The sequence below is a fragment of the Pseudopipra pipra genome, chromosome 3 (genome assembly GCF_036250125.1).
Source record: "Pseudopipra pipra isolate bDixPip1 chromosome 3, bDixPip1.hap1, whole genome shotgun sequence".
Classification (NCBI taxonomy): Eukaryota; Metazoa; Chordata; class Aves; order Passeriformes; family Pipridae; genus Pseudopipra; species Pseudopipra pipra.
The window spans coordinates 4,969,273-4,992,912 of record NC_087551.1 but is presented as its reverse complement, the minus strand read 5'-3'; the positions used below and the strand labels follow the sequence as shown (position 1 = coordinate 4,992,912).

Here is a 23,640-nt window from a genome sequence, read left to right as displayed (position 1 = left end):
GTGGTTAAATATTTGTTTAATTCCTGTGATTTCTCATGCCTTTGTTGAAAAAAGTGGGGTTTTGTTTTCCTCACACCTCCCCCACATAAAAGCGTGGAAAAATAACAGTGTAAGGCTGCAAATATTAGGTGTAAGGACAACTGGCTGATACCACGTGAAGACTGATGAAGGCTGGGTTGTGCCTGCAGAGAATTCTGCATCCATTTGGGCTCACCCCAGGCCCCTGGAGGTTCCTCTTGCTATCTCACCTCCCCGCAGTTTCTCCAGGAGAGGAGTGCAGAGCAATGGGCAGCAGAGGCAGTTCACACCTCATTTAAAATGCATTTTTGCAGTGCATTTTCATTAGAAAGTGGTGATGCCAGAACTGAAAGAGGCATCAGGATTGATACCAGTCCTTACTTCATCTTATGTTCCCTGCCTCGTGTCTGAGGATGAAGAGCTGTAGTGCAGAAGGGCGTCATTCCCACATCTCTCCCATAGCACATCAGTAATCCAGGCACAAAACAGTTCCCAAGCCCAGATTTCTGAGGTACCACTTACAGCCACTGGAGCTTCAGTGTTATATTAACTGCCCTGAATTCTGTCATCTTTATTTGGACATAAACTTGTTTAAGTCACACAGCCCTGCCTGTGGCAAATATTGGTCCTGGAGCTGTGACATGCCATGAGCTTCCAGTCTGCTCCTGTCTTGGTGTTACGAGACTGAAAAACAGAGTTGTGTTCCCTGGAGGGAAGGATTTCTCTCCTCTTCCCCAAGTGTCCCTAACTTTGCAGTGTTTTTTGGCTGCCCCTGCAGCCAGCCCTGTTGGAAAGTTCTGGGGTGCTGCCCCTGAGGGGTTTCTCCCGTGGACTGCCGTGAGGTGCTGAGTGGTGCAGAAACAGCTCTACCTCGGTAGATCATATGGGATTGGCTTTGCAACTTCCTTGGGAAAAGAAAAGGACAATTCCACAGAGGCATTGGCAAATGACATGGCTTTGAAAGGGGGAGAATAAGGTACCCAGCCCTGCTGGTGTTCGTCAGCCACAGGCTTCCCAGGGCACTGATCTTTTTCTTTTCCTGGCTGAAAATGTTAGTTTGATAAAATAGGAAACTTTGACATTGATGAACGGATTTTATCCAGGATGTGGCCAAAAAACTACAGTCTTTGGTGTGGTTTGATGCAGCTTTTTAGCTTAGCAGGTCCACTCTGTGCATTGTCATGCTGAACCCATAGCCTTAGGAAAACACAGCACTATTAAGAGGACAGGTAAAATTCCTGCAGTGAATGTTTTTGAGGAATTTCATCGTGTGGGACATTTTGCTTTTTCCTTCCATCTTTGGATAAAAGAAAATTTTGAAGGGTCCTAAATCCTCTGACTTTGGTTTGCGATTTCTCCGCTCCTGTCCCTGTGAAGTGCTGTATAACTCATAAGTAACACATACACCAACTTCCTCTCTCAAACTAAAACTTCTGAGTCACAATTCACTCTCATTTGTTGTGTGTCTGAGAGATCTGTGTGTATATATTGCATAAAAAATTGCACATATCAGCTGTGTTTAAAGTAGGCCCAGAGTAATTACTTTTGACATTCAGTATTCTGTAATAGCATTTCAAATGACATATAACAAGCATTTTTGTGTATTAAAAAAAAAAAAATGAGGAAAAGTTACTTGAATGTAGGTATTTCAGTGGAATTTTAAAACTGAATGTTTTGTTAAAGTTGCTGTATTTTAAAATGTCAAAAGAATTACCGGTGAATGTGATTATAATGAAACGTTGCTCTTGTTGTCATGGAAACTAACTTTTAAAACTGCCGTGCAGGGTGACAAATTACACAGTGCCGTTCTGGTGAGCCCTTTTTTTTTTTCAGTTTCCCATTATTTTGCTTTTGAAGAATTTTAAACAGCTGGCACCGGTGTTAAGGATATTACACTTCTCTCAAACCTTTAGCTGTGCCTTTATTTTGATCCATCGAGTAATACACATTTTTCAGGCTGAGTAAATTTCATTTCTACATCGCCAGTGTAGATCATCCTTAACATCATCTACACCTTTCAATAATTAACATGTGGCCATGCCAGTGTTTTCCCAGCCTTTCTCCTCCTGTCCTGTGCTGTTGCCAGTATCAGGTTGATTAATTCATGAGGCGGGATCGTGGCTCTCGTGCTTAGACACTTCATGGCAAGGGGCAGGGGACACTGTCTCATGCTCCTGGTTTTGGCAGGTGACTCTGTGGTGTAAAGTGCATGTTTGGTCCAGGGAGCAGAGATCCAAACATCCTGGCCCAGCTGGGTCATTCAGCACCAGTGCAGTTTGCAGAATGCCTTCCCCAGGGAGGGAACTTTCTGGGATACCGGAAACAATTAAATTCCTTTAAAATTATTTTTACGTGGAGGATGAGAATGTATAGCGTTGGGAAGAAATCCCTAACAGAAAATATATGAACTCTGAAGCTTACAGGTGTAAAACAAGCTCTAAATTACAGGCTTCAGGAAGGAATGTTCTGACATACTTTCCTGTCTGTTGTGTATTCCTTGTGACTAACTCTGAGTAATGGCTGTTTTGTAGACAGGCTGTAGATCAAAACTGGAGCAGATCCCATAGGATGCTACTGGAGGGTGCAGAGTGATAAATGACATCTCATCCCATCCAGCACCATTTCTCACTACATAGCTGATGAGTCTCTGTTGCAAAAGACATGTTTCCAGGGTAATCTGTGTGGCACAAGCACCCTGACCTCCCCACGTAGGTTAATGTTTTATAAACATCACACAGAAGTGGTTACAACTTGGTTACTTCTGCCATGAGCATGGGAAGCACAACCTGCCACGATGCTGTCAAAAGATGGGGGAAAGAGGGGATGAGGTACAGGAATACTTTTGGGTCCTTTTCCATGAATCTTCCTCATTTGAGTGTGATTAAGCATTCAGTGGAGCGCGGTGGGATCACAAGGATGGATCCAACACTGTCATCTGGAAGGGCAGCTCAGAGGTTAGAACTTGCCCTCAAGTGAATGTTCAATGGAGAAAAACCTTAAGTGCACAGTGGAAGCACTTCCTTGAGAGCAGCTGTCCCAGATCCCAGCTGTGCTCTCCAGTCACTGGGCATTCAGCTGCCATCACTTTTTCTCCCTGGCAGCATATTTACTTCTCCACGTACAGCCAGCCATCGGAGACATGGGCAGGTCTTTTATCTCTCATCTCCCACCTTCCCCTTTGAGCCTGGTCCCTGTGTCAGCCCTCAGGATGGCACCTCAGACTTGAAATTTAGCCTCACAAACAAGGAACAGAACCCACCTCATGCTGACCCTGGGCTACTGGAAAAAGCAAGGCTTTGCTGCGCGCTTGCGGCTGTCCCCAGGAGTTTTGAAGGACTTCAGCTCTTTTGAGGTCTCAGAATCACAGTGTGACTCAGGTTGGAAGGGATTTCAGTGGATCATCAGGTCCCACCTCGCTACTCCAGCAGGGTCAACCTGGAGCACATGGAACAGGATTGTGTCCAGACGGTTCTGGAATATCTCCACAGAGGGAGGCTCCACACCCTCTCTGGGCAACCTGTTCCATTGCTCAGTCACCTGCACAGCAAAGAAGTCTTTCCTCCTCCAGGTACTTTTTCTTCTGGTAAGAATAGATCAAATACAGACCCCCTACACCTCTTACACCCCTGACTGCAGTTGTGAAACAGGGAAAGCCAGGGTTTTCCTTTGGATAGCTGACAAGGATTAGTTTTTCTCTCCAAGGTAGTGCTGAGGAGTAAAACATGAACACAGCTTCAAATACTTTGAATGTCTTGCAACACAAGAAGATAAATTACCAACACATCCATCACTTAGATTACTCTGACCATCTGTGCTTTATGCACCTTCTGTTAAGGAAAAAAAGTTGATTTTCAGCTATGCATAGACTGTGCTTTTAGTTTATGTATAATGCAAATGAGGGGAGAAGCTAGCTAGAGGCAAAATCAGAGTTTGGATTGGCTGTTTATAGGGGCAACCTTTCCTTAAAATACCTTTTGTTTTTCATCCTGCACATCACAGACATTTAGAGTCCTCATTGACTTCTGAAAACACAGCTCTGGGAGGACAAAGGATGATATATTCTTAACGAGTGCCTAAAGTATAGTAGTTCTAAAGACAATAAATGCAAGGTCGCATTAGGGCAAAACAGTTAATTACCCACTTCATTATTGTCAAGGTTAATACAGCATTTGAGCACAGAAGCTGTTTTTCATCTCCTTTTGGAAACAAGGCGAGACAGCATTTCTTACAGACAGATCCATTATAGCTTATCACCAGAGGACAGGCCCCTGCAGAAGCACCATGAAGGATGTCTGCTGTCACCAGGCTCCGGAGGAGATGCCAAACCTGAGCGGGGAGCAGTGGGAATGACGGGAGAGCTCCAGCTCCGGCGTAACGCGCGTTAATTCACGGGGACTGCGCCCCATTGATTTAATGTGAGATGGCAACAGGAGCAGAAAATTCACTGGCCCTCCTTCATCTCCTGGAACATCGATCCCTCCTAAACTGCACAATGTGCTGGAAAATATCCTTTAATAAACATGGGGGATTGACTGTCACAGATCCCATCTTTCCGCGGCGAACCCTGTGAAAGCTGCGCCTGGGGAAGGGCCCCATCCTGGTTTTCCATTTCCGTGTGCTCGTTTCCATTACCTGATCACAACAGACAGAAACAAAGGCCTCGGAAGTCTTAGCCCTTTGCAAATAATGCTTTGCTTTTAACTGCCTACTTCAGCAACTTTGAAAATTCCTCAAGTTGTTTAGAAAACGATTTAGAAAATTTAGAAAGCAATCTATGTAAATATATGTAGGAATATATAGAGAGATAGAATTCACTCTTTATATTGAAGCACTTCTTTTTCCCCAGTTTCTAAAGCCTTTAAAATTGGGAAAAACTAGTCTATTTGCCGTGACACTATTACCAGGATAACTGTGTTTGTATCACTTTTGATGTAGCCTTTTTCTGGTACATTTTCTCTCAAGGTTTTTGGTTTGCTTTTTAAGGTAGAGCTAGAATTTCCCATTGTTTGTGACTCCTGCCCTTGTATTTCAGTCCCAGGAAGTTTTCCCACTGCTCACTGGTGCAGTGTCCAGCTTGGTGATCTAGTAACCAAGACCACTTCATTCCCAAACCAAGACCCCACATCAGCAGTTTGGTCTTTCCACTGAATTCATTCCTTTAAACCTGGGGACTTCTCTGAGGCCTGGCACTAACATTGGACTCTCAGGTTTGGGAATTTGGGCCATGGTTATGGCAGTTCTCAATCTCTGGCATCTTTCTGCAAATACTGTGCTTCCCAGGAAAGCTGTGGGTGATATCAAGCCCCCAGCACACACTTTCTCTGTAGTAAATGACTTCAGGACAGGTTAACATGGCACAACATATGTTTTATTCTTTATAGCATCTTCTTTGATTTCATTTTTTAATAATTTGTGCTCTGTTCATCTGTACAGAGCAGTTACTCTTATTACTCCTATAGACTGATACCTGCTTTGGGATATTAATTTGGTTTTTAAGCCTAGTTAATGGTTCTGCCTATCAGGGAGGCACCCACTGTATTTCACATTTGTGTATAATCATCTGAAGTTCTATTCAGGTAGCAAAATCCTTGACTATATAGCTTTGTTTCATAGGGTCTTGGTGAAACGCTTCCTAAATTATCTTCTTTTGGTGGGAATGATGCTAGATACTTCCTTGGAAAAGATAAAGTTGGTGTAGGCTGTCTGATTTAGCCCGAGGGCATCTCACCATGATCTGTGTCCTTCCGCATAAGGGAAGTGCACAATTTAAAAACAAGCCAAGGCAAATAGGAATATTGTTCTTCTTATCAGCCATAAATAATTATCACAGTTGATAATAACTGTTAGTAACAAAGCACTGACTACTCAGTAGAAAATGTGCCCCTGGAGTAGGTAAGTTTATCCTTCCTTTGCGCTGGCCCTTTTAATTTTCTTGTGGAGAGGAGCCTGAAGCCAACAGAAATTACAGCCATCACCCTTGCAAGTCAGTGTTTGCCAGTAGTCATCCTTAAAATGCTGGGATAAAAGAAAAGGAGTTTAGTTCTTAATCCCCTTAACTTCATCAGTCAGGATGAGACAGCACTGAGGTCCCAGAGCTATCCAAGACAGCTTCATCAGACTGAGGCTTCTGTGGCAAATGCCTTTTTTTTTTCTTAAATCAGAATTTCCTATAAAACCATTTTACTGTTAGTACTATTTTTAAGTCCTCATAATGAAAAAGGTTGCTCCCTGTAGGACACTCCCACGCATGGACCTGTCTGCAGAAAATCCCCGAGCTGCAGGGATTTGTCATAAATGAATTCCCTAACACATAAACACTCAGCTGCATTCTTCTAAATCTTCCTTCTGAAGGTGTTTGAAAATCCTGCTTCCAGACAGCGTCTGCTTGGAGGAGCAGAGGGAGAACTCCTCTATCACCAAAGAGTCTGCTCTGCTCCCAGGGGCTCCCTCTGGCTCCGAGGCCCTTTTGTGCAAACACAGCGCGGCTGCTGCAGGAAACCTCTCCTTTGTGAAGGCCAGTCCCGTGGAGAGTGTTAAATTGGCACTTTACTCCTCGGCATGCGTTTGCACAGGGGAAGCGGGGTGGCAGTCGGGTATTTCAATCTTGTTTTCAATTATAAGCATTTCATTGTCCAATGTTGCCGGTTTATTATGTGATAATTAAGTATGAATGATCGCACAGTCATCCTGCCAAAGAGGCTGGAGCCGAATGAAACCAATTCCTCTCATCCTGCTGAATGGCTTTGGAGGCGAAAGCAGTGATCTATTTGCTGTCCCTTATTTTTGCTGTCCTATTGTTTCAGTATCACTGGCTTCAAAATAGCAAACTAGGCAAGTAATTACAGACATAAATCAGAGCAGGGATCAGCGTGAGGTCAGGACTGCTTTGCTTTTAGGCTGCCTTTTCTCAGCTGCCTTTTGTGAGTAACAGAGAAGCACATTCCTGTTAATTTTGTGAAACAGTTATTTTAGTAGCGTTGAGATGCTTGTTTTGACAAAGTTTGAGCCCCTTGTGTGCTTTCAGGCAGAGTTTGAGTGGTCTCTCTGTTGGTGTTGCAAACGAGTGCAGGTCCAGTGACCAGGCATCCAATATTCCATGGTTGGTGTCCAATCCACCATAGTCAGTGTGCAACGTAGGCTGCACCTCCTTGGGGTGACCACACTGGCTCTGTTTGAAAACTCAGTAAGTTAAATAAGATCCAGCTGTAGATATTTAGCCCCAGTAAATCAGCAAAGCAAATGTGTTTTCATTAGAGCCGCGCTGATTTATGGCCCTGGCCACTGCTCTGTACATCTTATTCTTGTCGGGTGTTTATAGACGTGAAGTGGTGCTCAGTGGGAGCCAACTGCTGAAAAATGGATTCAGCCACGGGTTACGGTCTTCAGGTGGTACTAAATAAAACCAGCCAGTCTTCCTTGAAGGAGAGCTGTAACCGAGCACTGCTCGCCTCCCATCCTATCAGGAGCATCAGTGTTTTGGACAGAAGGGAGTGGGGATGGGCAGGGGGGCTGTGGAGGACGTCGCAATAGTGGGACACAAACAAGGCATCTGTGATGTCCCAAAGCCGTGGTTGTGCTCAGTGGTTTGCTGGATGCTGTCTATTGTAAGGAGATAGAGTTAAGTATTTTTCCCCTCTTCCCCAAGTGTCTTTTATTCTAAGTTAACTAAGAGTCAGTCCCCAGTGGCAATTCTTCTACTCAGGAACATACTGTTTCTTAAAAAAAGGAAAAAAAAACCAAGAAAATCCAGTGCCTACTAAACTTTGTGCTACTTTCCATTCCAGCAGTTTGGTAAAATAACATGTAGAAGTGAACACTGAATGATTTTCCTTTAGTTTATGCATACCCTCTAAATCTGATTCAGCCCACCAGTTTGGCTTGATGTACACAACTGAATAATAACAAATTAAAAATAAGTAGTGGTTTTAGATGTTTAAATGTCTCTATTGTTGGCTACTGAACACCCACCTCTTAAATGGGGCTTTTTGAGAATGTCTTGGGGTTGCATGCCAAATCCCAGCTTATGATCTACCCTGAATTTAACCTCTCTTTGTTTCTTCCTTTCTGCCCTATTGTAAGTATCTATTGAGATTTTTTTCCTAGCAGTGAGATATGTGACTGCAGAACATGACACATCATTACATGTATTTCTGGGTGATTTGTAGACTTTTTTACTTACCGGTGGTTTTCTTGATCAGCTATTAAACGAAAGTCAGTATTTAATCAAAGCAATTTCTTATTCCCAGACTATTGTTCGAGGAAATAAGCCTCGAAAGGATACTTCAATCAACGGCCTGCTGGAAGAGTTTGACAATATCTCAGTGACAAGGTCCAATTCCCTGCGGAAGGAAAGTCCTCCCACCCACCACCACCAAGGAAACGCAAACCACGTGCCAAGGCACCAGGAGGAAAATGGTTACATCACGTATTCCCAGTACTCCAGTGAGTCAGACACTACAACAGACTATGTCGTGGAAAAATATCGAGACAAGACTGTTTATGGGGAAGAGTTAGAGCGGTACTACAAAGGCAGCTACGCCGCCAAGCAGAACGGGCACATGATGAAGGTGACGTCCCGGGACATCTATTACTCGGAAGTGACACCCCTGCAGTCAGACCTCTCCAGGTTCCTCCCAGATTACCATGCACACCTGGACACCAAGCCCAAACCGCTGGAATACGGCGGCCTAAAGCTGGAGTACCAGCGGATCCCCAGCGGATCCTCCCTGGACTATAGAGATCCCTTTCCTTACACCCCGTCCCGAGCGTCGGTGCAGAGCGAGTGCCCCAAGGAGAGGCTGGAGTACGGTGACAGCGACTGGGGACACGGCCTGGGCAAGGATGACTACGACAAGAGGCCCAAGTCATCCTATGTGGACCCAGCGAGCCCTCAGCCAGCCATGAGGCAGAGGTCCAGGTCGGGCTCCGGTCTGCAGGAGCCAGCCATGCCCTACGGAGCGAGCGCGTTCAAAGCACACCAGCAAGGACATTCCTACAGCTCCTACACCTACCCCCGCCTGTCCGAAACCGCAGCAGGCATCCCCAAGGTAACCTGACATGCCTGGTGACAGGGCTGCCAGGGCAGGGATCAGCCTCTCCAGAAAGGGAGTGCGAAAAATTAGGGGTGTGCAAAAAATTATGGGCAAGGAGCCTTTGCTTGGGCACGTGATGCCAAACGTGGCCAGTGACATCCCTGGGAGCTGCGTTGCCGCTGCTTGGTGGGTGTAGAAACCCCCCTGTCTTTACTCATGTCTGTGAAAATGGATGTCAGGGGCATCCATTTTCAGGATGTCAGGGTTTAAGATAGGTTTAAAAAACAGGTTTGGAGATGCGCATCTTACAGGGATTTCACTTGGAATTCCCAATAACTCCAAGTTCTTTGGCAGGTTTTTTTGTAGCACTGGGGGTTCATACACCTGTTCAGAGCTCTGCAGGAGGTGAGAAGCTGATCTGGTTTGTATATCAGGTGCTTTTGTGTTGGAATTTTTACTGTGCAAGGCTGAGACTTCTGTGATTTAGTATTTATGTTATATTGATGCCATCTGTATATCACAGGGTTTATTAACCCTTCACCACTAGTGAGAATGGTGAAACTGCTGTATTTATAAGCAGCAAAATGAAATCAAAGCAGCTTACCTCACCCAAGACATTTTAGATGTAGTTAAAAAAAACAGGGCTAATGTGCAAAAAAGCATTTCAACCATGTTATCTACAGGCAGCTCCACTGAATACATTTTTGACCTGTTCTGCCACATGAGGAATATTACCCACACAAGCTGTCTTGCCCTACCTTGCAAGAGTTTGCTGAAACTATTTGTTCAGTTAAGAGAATACCGCTTTCCTCACACCTCCAGTCACATAGCCACGATGATGACCTGCTTAAACATCTAATATTCTGCAAGAGGTGTTTTTGCAGTGTGGCTTGCACTGAACATTCCCAAGTTCCCCTAGCAACGGGCACCGAGATGATCGCTCATTTTTCCAAGTCTTGGGTTGCTGTGACTTCCCAAATGTGCTGAGGTAGGGAGCTGTTTAGGTGCATTAAAGCACAGAGCTGGGTTTTGGAGCTTGAGGGGGGGAGTAAAAAAGTTACCAGGTCTCTTTACATGCCTTTCTGAAGCTCAGGGTGTAGTGGGAGGAGTGTGTGTGGTAGTAACTGAGCACCAGTGTGGCCTTCAGTGTGGGTTCTGGAAGTTGTGAGGAAAACCTGGGATGGGTTAGTTGCCATTTTCTTAACTGAAAGCATTAGTTTTGTCAGAGTTTAGAAAAGACAAATCTAATAATTCAGAGACCCCCTTGCACCTGCTTCTGCCAATTTTACAGCATTCAGTAGGGCAGAAGGCAGAGGTATATTTTACAGGACTCAAAGCATTCCAGGCACTTCGAAAAATATCCCATTAAAATGCAGTAACAACTTTTATTAATAATAAAAAAAGAGGTGCCTCCATGCAAGATTCATTGTGAGGTGTTTCTCTCCTCAGAGCATCAAAAACACTCCTACAGCCTTGGTGTATCGAAACTTGATGATTCACTGTTCAATGCAGCAGTTTCAATTCCCAAACCCATACACAGCTCCTGGAAGTGAATAGCAGTTTCTTGCCCTGGATGATTGCTGAAGAATCTTCTTTTCAAGGAGGCATTAGTGAGATAATGGTTCATCAAATGGGCTTACTAAATGACAATCAGATCTCAAATCAGATATTTTACAACTGGGATTGGCTGTAAAGTATAATTAAAAGTGGGGGGGAAAATCAGCAGTGAAAAAGTCTGCAGGCACAAACGTATGGCATCAAAGTGTGTTTTACAAAGGTGTTCATTTTGGCTTGTAAATGTGAAGAGCAGACTTACTTATTTGCAGGTGATAGGTGTCAGATAAATCAAATGTCTGCCCAGTTTCATCAGTGATGCAGTGAGAGGTGTAGGAAGCCGGAGGCTCAGATTTGGTTCCCTCCAGTCCACCACTGTGTTATCCACCTGCTCTCCTGTCCTGTAGATTAACTCCAGTAATACCTGTATGGGGTCACAGGGCCTGCTGTATTACCCTCACCACACAGAGTTTACATCCCACTTTGTTCAGTGGAGTCACCTCAATATTGTCTCACAGTCCTGCTTATTTTTGGCCACTCTGCTCTGCATGTTTCCTTTTTACCCTCCTCTTCATCGCAGACAGCCCTCTTAACTTTTTGCACTGGGCCCTGTTATTTCAAAGCTCCTTTCCCTGTCATTTTCCAGTAGGAGCTCTCCATGACACCCTCTCCTGTCCCTCCTCCAAGGAGCCATGATGTCTGCTGTCCCCAGCTCTCTCTTTCTAACCTGGCTGCTGCTCAGCACCACCATCATCCTGCTGCTTGTTTGCAGGGACTCAGCACCAGGAGGACATCTCCAGCCTGGCAAAGGCAGGGCCAAGCCTTTGCTAACAGAAACCTTTCCCTTTTTTCCTTCTCATTCACACACCAGTGGCTTTACATGAGTGCTGCCTGCCACCTCTGTGCATGGAACAGGGAGTCTTGGAGATTTCCATCAGCAAAGCACCAGAGAGTAACCTTTGCCCTTGTGATCTCCGTGAGATTTACAGACCGTCCCTTCCACACCTTTTACTGAAACCTAATCAATCAGAAATCCATTCTGTGTTACTGAGAGGTGAGTCCATCTCTCCAGGGACTGGGAGGACGTGGGCTCTGGCTGCAGGGCTGTGGCTGCCACCTCTGCCGCAGTCCCACTGCAGAGCGCACAGGGACACCCGCTCGGCTGAAAGCCAAAGGTTCTGAAAGGAAGGAACCCCTTAGGAACAAGCAGGTGTGTAGTACAGAACAGGCATCACTGACTGGGAACTGGAATGAGTTTGAACACAGCGTTACATCCACTTTTTAATGCCAAAAAGCCCCGGCTGCCGCCGTGGCCGCATGCAGGTGCAGGAGGTGCTGCGAGCTGGTGAAGCGACCCAGCCGGCAGCAGCACCGCGGCACCGTGATGGATGTTGTGTCAGAGCCTCAGCTGCTCCTTTGACCTGGTCTTGGGTGAGCACAGGGCTGGTTTCCTCTTTCCTTTGTAGTATTTAAAGAATTTCCTTTCAGTAGGTAACTGCGTTCAGCGGCAGAAATAGAATTATTAGTGGCATATAAAGCATGTTCGATTTTGCTGTGGATGGCGGGCACTGCGTCAGGACACAGCCTGGGAGGAGAGGTTCAGCTGATTTACTCATTACAGCACCTGACTTTCTGTAACATTTCTTGGGATTCAGGAAGTAAATGGGCTTAAGTTGTACTGCAGTGCTAACCTCAAAAAGCTTTCACAAATTCCTAGCAAGCACACCAAACACCTGAATTTTCATTCTAAAATTTCACTGCAGAATATACTTTTGCCAAGGTGTTAAGCCTGGGGCATACTCAGAAATACCAGACATGGGTGAAGCTTCAAATAATTCATTAGCGTGGATTTATCCAGCTTGAATTTCCAGACAGGGCTTTCCCTGTCTCAATAGTTATAAAGAAGATGGTGTATTTACACCCAAAGCCGTAATTTATGTGTCCCTGCATACACAGATATATAGGACAGGGCTAGATTGAGTTCCCCTCCCTCCACCAAACCATCTGAGCACTTTTCTGCGTTAATTAGTTTGGCAGATGTAATGTCCTTCATGAAATTCGTGGTGTCTCTGACTCTCTTCTATTTTATGGCCACCGCTGCCTGGCAGAGTAAGGGAAATTATGGCTGTAATCATGGGGATTTTTGCTTAGGCAAAACCAGCATCCTGGGAGGCGGCTGCGCAACGCTGCTACGTGCTGGCTGGATGCTCCATATGGCTGGAAGCTGTCAGTGTGCGAGTCTTGAATGGAAGCAGACTCCAACTTCATGTTTCCAAGGGGAATCTCCGAGCAGCCCCTCCGGAGAGGCATTCCCCCTTCCCTGCTAAACCTCTGGCAGAATGAGGAGAGGGGCACCCCAGCTCACCCATGAGGCAGAAAAGCACTGATACAATATTGCACTGGAGGCCTTTCTCCCTGCACCGAGGGGACTCCAGCTCCAAACTCCTCCTCTCCGTGCAGAGCCCACAGTGATAAATTGATGCTGCGGCAGATTTTTTTTTTTTTTTTTTTTTTTACTTTTTTTTTTTTTCTTTTTGCAGTCTTAGCATAAAATGGTCAAATGATGTTCCACCGCAGAATTCAATTTCACAGTTCAGTTGGGTCCTTGATTACACTGCCAAATTCAGATTAATGTGCATTTAACTAACATGGATCAGGGACTCCTGGCCGGCAGCCAGCAGTAATAGTAGCAACCGTGAGCCGTGCGGAGTTTGCTGCTCTGTCCATCCCTGTGCACTGCCACTGAAATTGATTGATTAAATGAACTCATTGCCATAATTATTTGTAATTGTGCTACATGATGAGCCTGTGTCAAACCACCCCCCTGCCCCGAGATGCTCCACACATCGAGGAGTCACACATGTTATATTGAAAACGTGGAGATGCTCTTTTCCAGAGCAAAAAATGTAGGGTTTGGGTGGTTTTTGTTTTGGTTTTTTTTGTCTCACATCCTTTGGTTTTTCAGACTATTATGTTTGTGAAATCTTGATTTGCTTTCAGTGTAAGAAGCTTAGAGAAGCTTGGAAAATAAAAAAAAGAAAAATAATAAGGAGGGAATCTACAAATGAACAAGGCCTCCCACTGGGATAATTTCCTTTGCGATTTTCTCTGATTTCAGGTGAAAATTAGCAGTTTTGTGACACTGCAGTAGTCACTGTGTGTCACTGTGGAAAATGATTTAAGAAATGGTGAATTGAATTAGGCTGCTTGTCATACCCATGTGTGCAATCACTCAAACAAGAGCTGGTAGCATGGCAAGGCAGGAGGTGACAGGGATTTCAGGGTATCACTGCCTCCACAAGGAGTGGTTGGGTCATCCCTGGATTGCTGGGGAAAAGCATAAAAAAAGACTAAGAGTTGAGAATCAAAATCCAGGTACTGGTATTTGAAAAGAAAGGCATAAATTGGAATTTGCCAAAGGGCTGCTGGTTGTGAAAGGGATGGATTCTTGGAGGCAATGGTCCAGAGAGCCTGCAGGGCACTGCAGATACAGAGCACATATACTTTTTGGAGCATAGATCCCTTCCAACCTAGGCCATTCTGTGATTAAACAAGGATTATTGTGTCTACAAACAGGTACCTGGATAGAAGAATGGACCTGAGATGCACAAAAGATCTCATGGTCTCCCCTGGCCTCATTTGAGTGCTGATGAGAGCACAACAGCCCAGTGGTGTAAAACTCTTTGTTCAGACACAGGCAAGCAGTGTCCTGTTGAGGAGAACAGGTACAGGTACACATGGGACCATGTTGTGCTGGCATCCACTGAGGGCCTCCAGGAAACTAATTGAGTCAGAAAGCTGTCACTGCTCTGCTTTTGTGTTGCAGGTGGATTATGATCGAGCGCAGCTGGTCGTCAGCCCGCCGCTCTCTGGGTCAGATACCTACCCCCGGGGCCCAGTAAAGCTACCTCAAAGTCAGAGCAAAGTCAGCTATTCAAGCAGCAGCTACCAGTACCCTCTGGTCTACCACAAAGCACCCCACTATCACCAGCCATCTCTCCAGCCCGGCTCTCCCTATATTTCCACCGCCTCCTATCCCAGCTCCCCAAGTATCACGTCAAGTGCTTACCCTCCACCCAGCTGGGGCTCCTCCTCGGACCAGCAGCCCTCCAGGGTGTCCCACGAACAGTTCAGAGCTGCCCTGCAGCTCGTGGTCAGTCCCGGGGACCCCCGGGAGTACTTGGACAACTTCATCAAGATCGGGGAGGGCTCCACGGGGATCGTGTGCATCGCCACCGAGAAGCACACGGGAAAGCAGGTGGCCGTGAAGAAGATGGATCTCAGGAAACAGCAGAGGAGGGAGCTGCTCTTCAATGAGGTGAGTTGTTCTGGGTGGTGTGGTGGGTTTTGCAGGCAGTGGGCTCAACAGGAGTCATGGGCCAAATGGCAGCTTCAAGAGCCAAATTAATAACTTTCTGAAAGAGGTGGTGAGTCCCACAGGTATCTGTGCTGTGTAAATATTGTATAACCAGACCAGTTCTAAATGAGCTACATCTCCTCCTGGCTTCAAACCTGTGATGTTGTCACAGCAGTCAGCTCAGAAATGTATCAGCTGGTCCATGCAGGGTATCAGGTGCACAGACATAGTCCGGTGCCTTTTTCTGTTTCCTGACATAGTTTATCCTTCCAAGATGGAGGATCCAAACTGACCAGACTGTTCAAGAAGCATTTGCACTGTAATCTGGAATACACATGCTTTTTGTTTCCTTCTTCTGCTAAGCCTTTGCTTTCTTGATGGTTACTGAGCTAAGAGCTGACAGTGCTTTTTTTATGGAACCATCTGTGTTACTTCCCACATCTCCTTTCCTGCGTGGTTGCAGCCAGTTCAGAGTCCACAAGTGCTTATGGGAGACTGTTTTCCCCATGTACATTATTTTAAATTTCAGAACACTGGTTTTCATTTGCCATTTTTTCACCCAGTTGTTTGGGGCTGAGAGTGCCTTATGCAACTTGAAGAGTTTTTCCAGTTTTTTACTTCTTATTCCCTTAAAGAAGCTAGTGGGTTGTGTATCCTGCTCCCTTTTCAAGATCATTTGTAAATATGCTGATCAACAGCAAAACCACTGCAGGAGCTCAGGGAAACCTCTTGTGAGAATGAACTTTTTAATTCTATCTTTTGTTTCCTGTATTTTGACTGTAAGTGGATCTTCCCTCAGCACATGACAGACTGGTTTCTTTAAAACCTTTAAAAACTTAAAATTTTTTAATTAAAATATTAGTTTTTAGCAAACTTCACCCAGTTCTTTGCACAGTGCATGACTGTACCGGGTACTTGGGCTTGGCTTTGCCTCTGCTGGAAGGCAGCACTGAATTGGGCTGTGGTGGCTCTAACTGAGCATTTCTTGAGCAGTAACATCTTGAAGCAGGTCCTACATGCTGTGCAGGACCAAGCTGCTTCCCTGACATGCTCCAGTCACTCGTGTCAGCCAAGAACCTCTTTTGAGCAGCGCTGAAATTCCTCTGTCTGTAATGAAGCCTTCCCTGGCTGTTGTTTTCTCTCCTGGTCACTGTTCTGACAGCTCTCAGTCCCCCGTGCTCACAGTCACTGCCTTGGCTGGGCTGCTCTTACTGTGGTCCCAGTTGTACAGTCCCTTGTAGATGTGGGATTTGAGTCATCCCCTGCATTACCAGCATTCTGTGAAAATTCCGTGCAAAGTACCACGGGGTACATGATGAAAACGACTTTGATGTGGTGAACAATTGATCAGGTTAAAAAAAAAAGAATAAATCTCTGTTGTACTGAAGGCAGTTGGCAATAAAAAACCAATTAAATAAACAGTTCTGTTCCTGCAGGCTGAAATAAAACAATTATCTACCGCTCATACTTCGGCAGCTAGAGATTCCTCGTTCCTCCTGGTGTGTTTACGATGACTGATATTTTTATGTAAATACATTGGTTTTGTTTATGTGCTGGCTATAAGGGTTTGGGAGGATGTGGTTCATCCCAGAACCTTCAGCGAGCACCGAGAGAACAGCACGGCGAGAAGGAAGGTCGGAACGAGTGTCAGACAACACTTGTAGCGACTCACAGGTCCCTTCTGTGCCCCACAGGTGGTGATCATGAGGGATTACCACCACGAGAACGTGGTCGACATGTACAACAGTTACCTCGTGGGAGACGAGCTCTGGGTGGTGATGGAGTTCCTGGAGGGCGGCGCTTTGACCGACATCGTCACTCACACCAGGTGGGGTGAGGGACCTGCAGCCTAAAGCCCAACATGTAGCCTGGCTGGGGGGGAGATGCCCTGGCTTTCCCTCATGGATTCCTCTGGACCGTGCCCTCCAGAGCTCACCTGCTGCTGAGGGCAGCTGGGCACCTCCCGGCTCTGTATATGTATTTTTATTTTTATTCTCATTTTATTTTTATTCTTCTTTTTATTTTTATTCTTCTTTTTATTTTTATTCTTCTTTTTATTTTTAATCTTATTCTCGTTTTATTTTTTTATTCTTATTTTTATGTCTATATAACGTGTATATGTTTATACTGTATTTATTTTTATATATATATAAAACATTTTTATATATGGCTGTGTATTTGTAAGTACATACAAAATACATATATAAAAACATAAAAATACGTGCCATATACATTCATGGAAAACATATATACATATATACACGTAAATATATATAAATATATATAAATATAAATAACATAAATATACATAAATATATAACATTAATATATATAAAACATATGTACATATAAATATACATATATGTATATAGCTATCTATGCATGTATATATGTACATATACATGGCTATATATATACACTATGTATTTCTATAGTTATATGTCTGTATCTATATATAGATAGAGATACATAGATGTAGATATATACACTTATACCCATACATAACATGCTTCCTTTACCAGCATAAATAAGCCACTGCAGAGGAGTTCCTGTCAGTACCAGCATTTTTTAAATCAAAGGGAAAGAAATACCTGAGAGGGCTTGCTGGTAGATGGGGATTTGCTGCAATTTAGTTGGTAGTTCATCAGCAACACAACTTTTATCCATTACTTCCTAAAAATAGCCCCCCAAAAAAATGTTCTTTTCCCTGTTTGGTGATCTGCATTGTTGGTTTTGCTGTCATGACCATGTCAGTTCTAAGGGTAGTTTCTCTCCATACTCACAACCCATGTAACCAGGCTGTCAGAAAGGTTATCTGCAAACCAAGCCTAAAACATAAAGGGAAGAGAGTTTTTATATCAGAATATTTGTGCTTGTGGTAGAGCACGTTCCCATATTTCAGTTAATGTCACACCTTTAAAGCAGGTGATCCACCAGCACAAGAGCTGCAGTGTATGGAGCTGCTCTGCCTCTTCTAAGGGGAGACATTAGATTTTACAGCCCTCTTTCCACCTGATCTTTGCTCATCTGCTCCTGATAATGAAGTAGGGAAGAGCGATTTTTATTTAATTCCTTCCTCTTGAATAAAAGAAAAATTTAAAATTTCCACACCAAATCAGTGGGAGAGTATTTAGGGGAGCAAGAAGAAGAGTGAGGAATAATAAATTAGAAAATTTATGAGAGAACATAGTTTAGTGATGCTCTTAGACCCTACCAAGAGCAGAGCTGTAACACAGGTATTTTATTTTTTTATTGCTTCCTTAGCTTGTGTGCTGAAATAAATCACAATATTGCAAGTCATTTGTTAACTACTGCAACCCAAAACATTAAAAGCTCTATCTTAGATATTTCTGACAGATGTTCCCAGGACACCACTTCTTAAGAGCTGTCATCTATTTTTTAACTCAAAACAGTCTTTTCTTAATCTTCTGGGCTTTTTTTACATTGCATGACCTTCCCTCAAAGATTTTGCTACAAATGGCACACAAAGTTAGAGCAGAAATCTCCACAGGAGTTTTTCTACTCATGTAAGAGAGATGCTGGGGACATCCAGCAATGGGGCAGCAGTAGCAGGGTGCACAACCCATCCCAAAATGGGTGTTTTCAACCTTGCATAGAAGTGAGACTTCTTGTTTATTTTTCTGCTGAAATATCCAGAATATTTTTACAGAAGGCATAAAAGTGCTCCCCAAGAGCTACACCCAGGGCTTGATGTTTTGTCTGCACAATTAGGAGTGGTTTTTTTTCTCATATTCATTCCACGCCTGTTTCCATCCCAGTGGTGGTTCACCCTCCCTGGCAAGCACTGAGCTTACTGTAAATAAGGCATTCCCCTTATTTCCCAGAGGGAAACGGGCTCACTGTCACAGGCTGCATCACATGGAGCACTCAGCTTTTTTAGTGCTGCAGGGAGACTTATCCAGACCTCGTTGCAGAGTTTATCCTCACCCTCATCTCATGTTTTTGGTCAGAAATAGGACCAGAGAGTCACCCCACAGAGCCACTGCCCAAAAGATCTGTAGGGGAACTGGTGTCCCTTTGTTCCAGCTCCCCTTTCCCACTGTCTTCCTTAACACTCCGGTTTTCCCACGTTGCTGTTTCAGGATGAACGAGGAGCAGATCGCGACCGTCTGTCTGTCTGTCCTGAGAGCCCTGTCCTACCTGCACAACCAGGGCGTCATCCACCGCGACATCAAGAGCGACTCCATCCTCCTCACCAGCGACGGCAGGGTGAGCACCCAGCCCTTCCCCAGCTCCCAGGGCTTCAGGGTGACACTGCCTGGAAAAAAATGAGCCAGGCCTGTGAAACTGCAGGGTGTGACCTGTGAGTGACTCGTTGGAGAGCTGAATCCCAAAAACACAGGCCTGGCCTGGCCTGGCTGGTGATGGACATCTGTGCTGCAGGCAGCAGTCCCTTGGGGAGGGATTGCAGCCATCAAAAGGCAGTGGCAGAAGGAGCTACATGATGTGGGTGATGGCTCGGTGACAGGAGGTGATGGGAGATCATCTTTTGGGCTGCTCCACTCCTACTGTGATGCCTCTCAAAAACACTTCCTTTTTACTACACTTAGTTATCCCTCAGTTAGCAGCCTCTGTATGTGTGCTCTGTTAGCAGCTGCTGTACCTGTGCTGTTTCTCCAAGCTGGTGAGAAGGCTAACACCTTTCTGTGCTAAAATAATAATGTGCATTACTGCTGGAACCCTCCCCTGATGGTCAGAGTAGCTTTTACATTTGTGAGATGCTTGATAATGCCAGTTCCACACTGCCATGTACTTGGATGGGATGCTGCTGCCAGTTAATTGGTCTTTGAGCAGGGAGAGAGGGGGACAAAATGCTGCACATGACTTGCTCAATAAGCAAAATGAAGTTTGCACACAAAATTACAGGTTGTTACACAGATGTCTAAAGCAAGACTTAGCAGGTTGGACTGAGCCTGTTGGTCTGGAATCAAATCTAGACCTTCCCTTTCAGGTGAAGCTCTTGGCTTCCCAGGCCTGGTCTGACTCCTTAACCAAAGGCTCCCTTGTTTAATTTGATACCCACTTCACCAAGGAAGAGGGCTTTTCTTCCTGCAGCAGTCACAGGCTGCTCCTGTTAATCCTGTCAAGGAAAGAAAATCCCACGTGTGTAGGAGTTCTTCAGCTGGGATTTCAATCCATGTTGCTGAAATAACATCTGATCTGTGCTGGGATCTGCATACAGTGCCTCATTATACTCATTACTCCAGTACTTATTATCTGCATTGCAGATTTCTTCATGGCTGTGTTGTGCAATTACCTTTTTTTAGAAAATCGTTGTCTTTTATGTACTCGAATGAGCAATAGATATGCAAAACCTCTTGTGCTCCTACAAAAGATGATTGGACTCTGCTTCCAAAATACGCATTATTTCTTCCACTCTTCATCCAGTAAACTGAAAAATACATTTAGCATGGAGAACTTGGCTATTATTGTTTTAGAAATACCAACAATCATTTCATAATTCTCTTTAAAATAACACCCACAGCTTTAAAAAAAGTAGTGTCTGCACTGAGTCCAAAAGAAAACAAATCAGTGCTGACAACAAGTCAATGCAGGCATTTATGCAACTTCCCACTCCCATTGTCCAGGGGCTGTTGGGGTTCATTTTGTATTCCCAGGCGCTGAGTATGTGGTGGGATACACCTATGGACCCCGTGCAGCCTATAACTGGGAGTGATGGGAGTTAGGATAATGCCCAGGAAAACCCCTGTGATAGCTTCTAGGCCTTCAAATAACTCCTGGGGGGGGGGGGGAAGAGACTTCAGCCTTAAGGAACAAGCTGTTTCTGGAAGGGGGTGATGCCACCAGCACTCAGACCAGCTTGTTTTGGTTGGGGGTTGGAGGAGTTTTCACCTTGGCATTGTACAGTGACATGGAGGGGGAGGTGATAATTTTCCATAATTTCCTTTGTTAAAAAAAACTGGCATAAAAGTATGAGTAGGCACATGATGCAGCAAGAGCTGCTCTCCGGAGTGCTTGTGTATGCCATTATTTCTATTTCAGGTCACTGCCACAGCTACTCAAGGACAGTACTAATTCCTGAGTTCCCAAGCAAAGGGAGCAGGTCCCATTAACTCTTTTTTGGAAGAGTCTTGTGCCTTTCCCCACCATTCCGAAATCAGCTCTGTCACTACATAAAGATGACATTTTCTTTAGTGACAGTCCATGGTGTGGGGTCCTGGTCTTAAAAAAACCATTGGCAGGGGTTTTGCTTTCTGTGGGTGTTGGGTCATGCTCTCGGTGGTAAAAGGGAATGAGGTGAATGCCACTTGCTTCACCTGTGTTCTGGCAAACTCACAGGTCATGTTCCTGGGTGCACACCCCAGGAGGGGTGTGCATCACTTGGAATGTGTTTATTACTGAGTATCAACATGCATACATAACTGCAGACATGGGGTTTATATATATGCAATAATAGATTCATTATAAGACTGTTACTTCAGAATTTTTTGCTTTCCTTCTGTTTTTAACCATTATAAGCCATTTATCACCTCTGCATCTTTTGCTGGTGGAGAGGCAATGAGGTGTGACAGATGACGTTAGTAATGAACACCACTGCCGCTCTCCTACGTCTTTCCCTTGCCTTCATTCTAATGAATTTAAAGTTCCCCAGGCTGTGTTCCTGTCTCCAGACACACTTGCAAAACTGTGCTGCTGCCCTGTCCCAGACAGACGCTGCAGCTCCATCCCTGTACCTCCCGCTGCAGCCAGAGGTGTGTGTTTCAGAGGCACGTGTGTCTCACAGGAATGCGCCTTGTTACTCAAGAGGGGCTTTTCCTTTTCCTTTTCAGATAAAATTGTCCGACTTCGGGTTCTGTGCCCAAGTGTCCAAGGAGGTTCCCAGGAGGAAGTCGCTAGTTGGGACACCGTACTGGATGGCTCCGGAGGTGATATCCCGCCTGCCCTACGGCACCGAGGTGAGTGCAGGGGGCACGGCAGGGACCCAGAGCTGCTGTTTGCCCTCTGGGGGGTGCCTTGGTCGACCCCACGGAGCTCAGGGAGCACCGTGCAGTTCAAAGGCATTTACATAGATATGCTAAATAGCAGCAATTACGTTTGCCCCAGAGTGCTACATCGCGGCTCCTTTTAAAGTGTTTCTCCGAGATGAAGTCGTTAAATAACAACTCCATTTAGCACACTTAGTGTAATGCCTTTAGTATTTACGCTTAGGGTGCTGTAGGAAAGGAAACTGGCTTTATTTTCACATTGGGAAAGACCCTTTGATGCTCTTTAATATAAAAGCCTGGAGCTGCAGTCACAGGTGTCCACACCTGCATGTGCCAAACCTGCAGCCAGGTTATGCAGCTGTACTGCACAGCCAGGTAACACCAGTATCTGCACTCTGCTTTCATCCAGCTGAAGCCTGAGATTCCCTTGCTCTGGAGGAGTGCCAGCAGAGGCACAGGTCCCACAGGGTCCCAAACACGTGAGCCAGCTGGATGGGTAGGATTGCCACCCTCTGTGGTAGCACTGGTGTCCCCATCGGCTCGTTCCTTGCAGTCATTGCTCTCATTAGCTGAGAGACAGGGGTAGAGAAAGCGCGTCTGTGGGAGCTATTTTAAGCCCTGCCAAATTGTTCTGAAAAAGACAGTCCACACATTTTTATTAGAACCCTTCAGAGGAGACCAGCAAGGTCTGCAGTGCCATATCCCATCCATTGGGAAGCTCTGAGTCACAGCACTCCTGCACTGCCAGCCTGGGAAGAGCAATCCCCTCTCCCGCGCTCAGCCGTGACAGTGACTCACGGCTCCCCAGCAGGAGACACGGCTGCCTTTGCTCCTCTGCGTGGGGAGAGGAGCTTCTGCCTGATAGTGCTGATAGTAACAGCTGCAGAGAGCGACCCTGCAAGGCAGATAGAGCCAAAAATACAGATACACACATATTATATATTTATATACATATATATACACACACACATAAATGTAGAGATACAGAAATACACATGCACAGAGAAGGGGAAATGAGCTGAGACAGGAGATGCAGCAGGAACTGTTTTGGCACAGCCCGAGGGTGAGAGCACCCCACAGGCACTGACGTGCTCCCAGGACAGGTGCCATTATGGAAGACATTCCAGGGGTAATAACATCAGGTATTATTAGCCCATTAATAGCACTGGAAGGATTATAAAGTGGCTGAACTTATGGCTACATTAGGTTTCCCCACCAGAAGGGAAAAAGAAAAAGGATTTGGGCTAAAGGATAGTGTTGGGAAAAGAGAAAAGCAGCATGAACTGGCCCTGGCTGTATTTGGGCTGGCGAATGACAGGAATTACAGTCATTAGAGAAATGGAATTCTGGAACAGATCTGCAGCAAGCCAGGACCAAAATAAAAAAAAAGTAGTGTTATTTGGGGTTTTTTTTTATCTGGAGCTGAATCATTTTCCAGAGGGATTATATAATGTGTTACCTCTGCTGGCTGGAAGCAGCCCTGGGTGTAGTTAAGTGCTTGTGTTTGCCTTGGGGTCTTGAATGGAGTTCCTGTTGTTTTTGAGCTTCAGGGGACACAGAGTAACTGATTTCACAGCAGCCGAGTTGTGCTCTGCTCTCTCCCTGGCTGCAGCACTGCAGAGCCAGCCTGGGGTGGGCAGTCAGTGGCTGCAACCAGTGCAGCTGGAATGCAGGGCAGGAGGGTGCAGCCTCTCCAGTGCACAGGGCTTCC

The 23,640-nt window shown here is 45.3% G+C and overlaps 1 protein-coding gene across 9 annotated transcripts in view; it reads left to right on the top strand.

Annotated features, from left to right (window-relative positions):
* PAK5 (p21 (RAC1) activated kinase 5) overlaps positions 1-23,640 on the top strand; it is a 221,389-nt gene that overhangs the window by 194,472 nt on the left and 3,277 nt on the right. For 8 of the 9 annotated variants that reach the window (XM_064647526.1, XM_064647527.1, XM_064647525.1 and 5 more), the window contains 5 exons: positions 8,265-9,065; positions 14,431-14,922; positions 16,656-16,789; positions 19,065-19,191; positions 21,774-21,899. In XM_064647526.1, coding sequence (XP_064503596.1) covers positions 8,265-9,065; positions 14,431-14,922; positions 16,656-16,789; positions 19,065-19,191; positions 21,774-21,899 — 1,680 coding nt within the window. The remainder of the gene's footprint in view (positions 1-8,264; positions 9,066-14,430; positions 14,923-16,655; positions 16,790-19,064; positions 19,192-21,773; positions 21,900-23,640) is intronic. The other variant, XM_064647534.1, reaches the window with a different exon arrangement.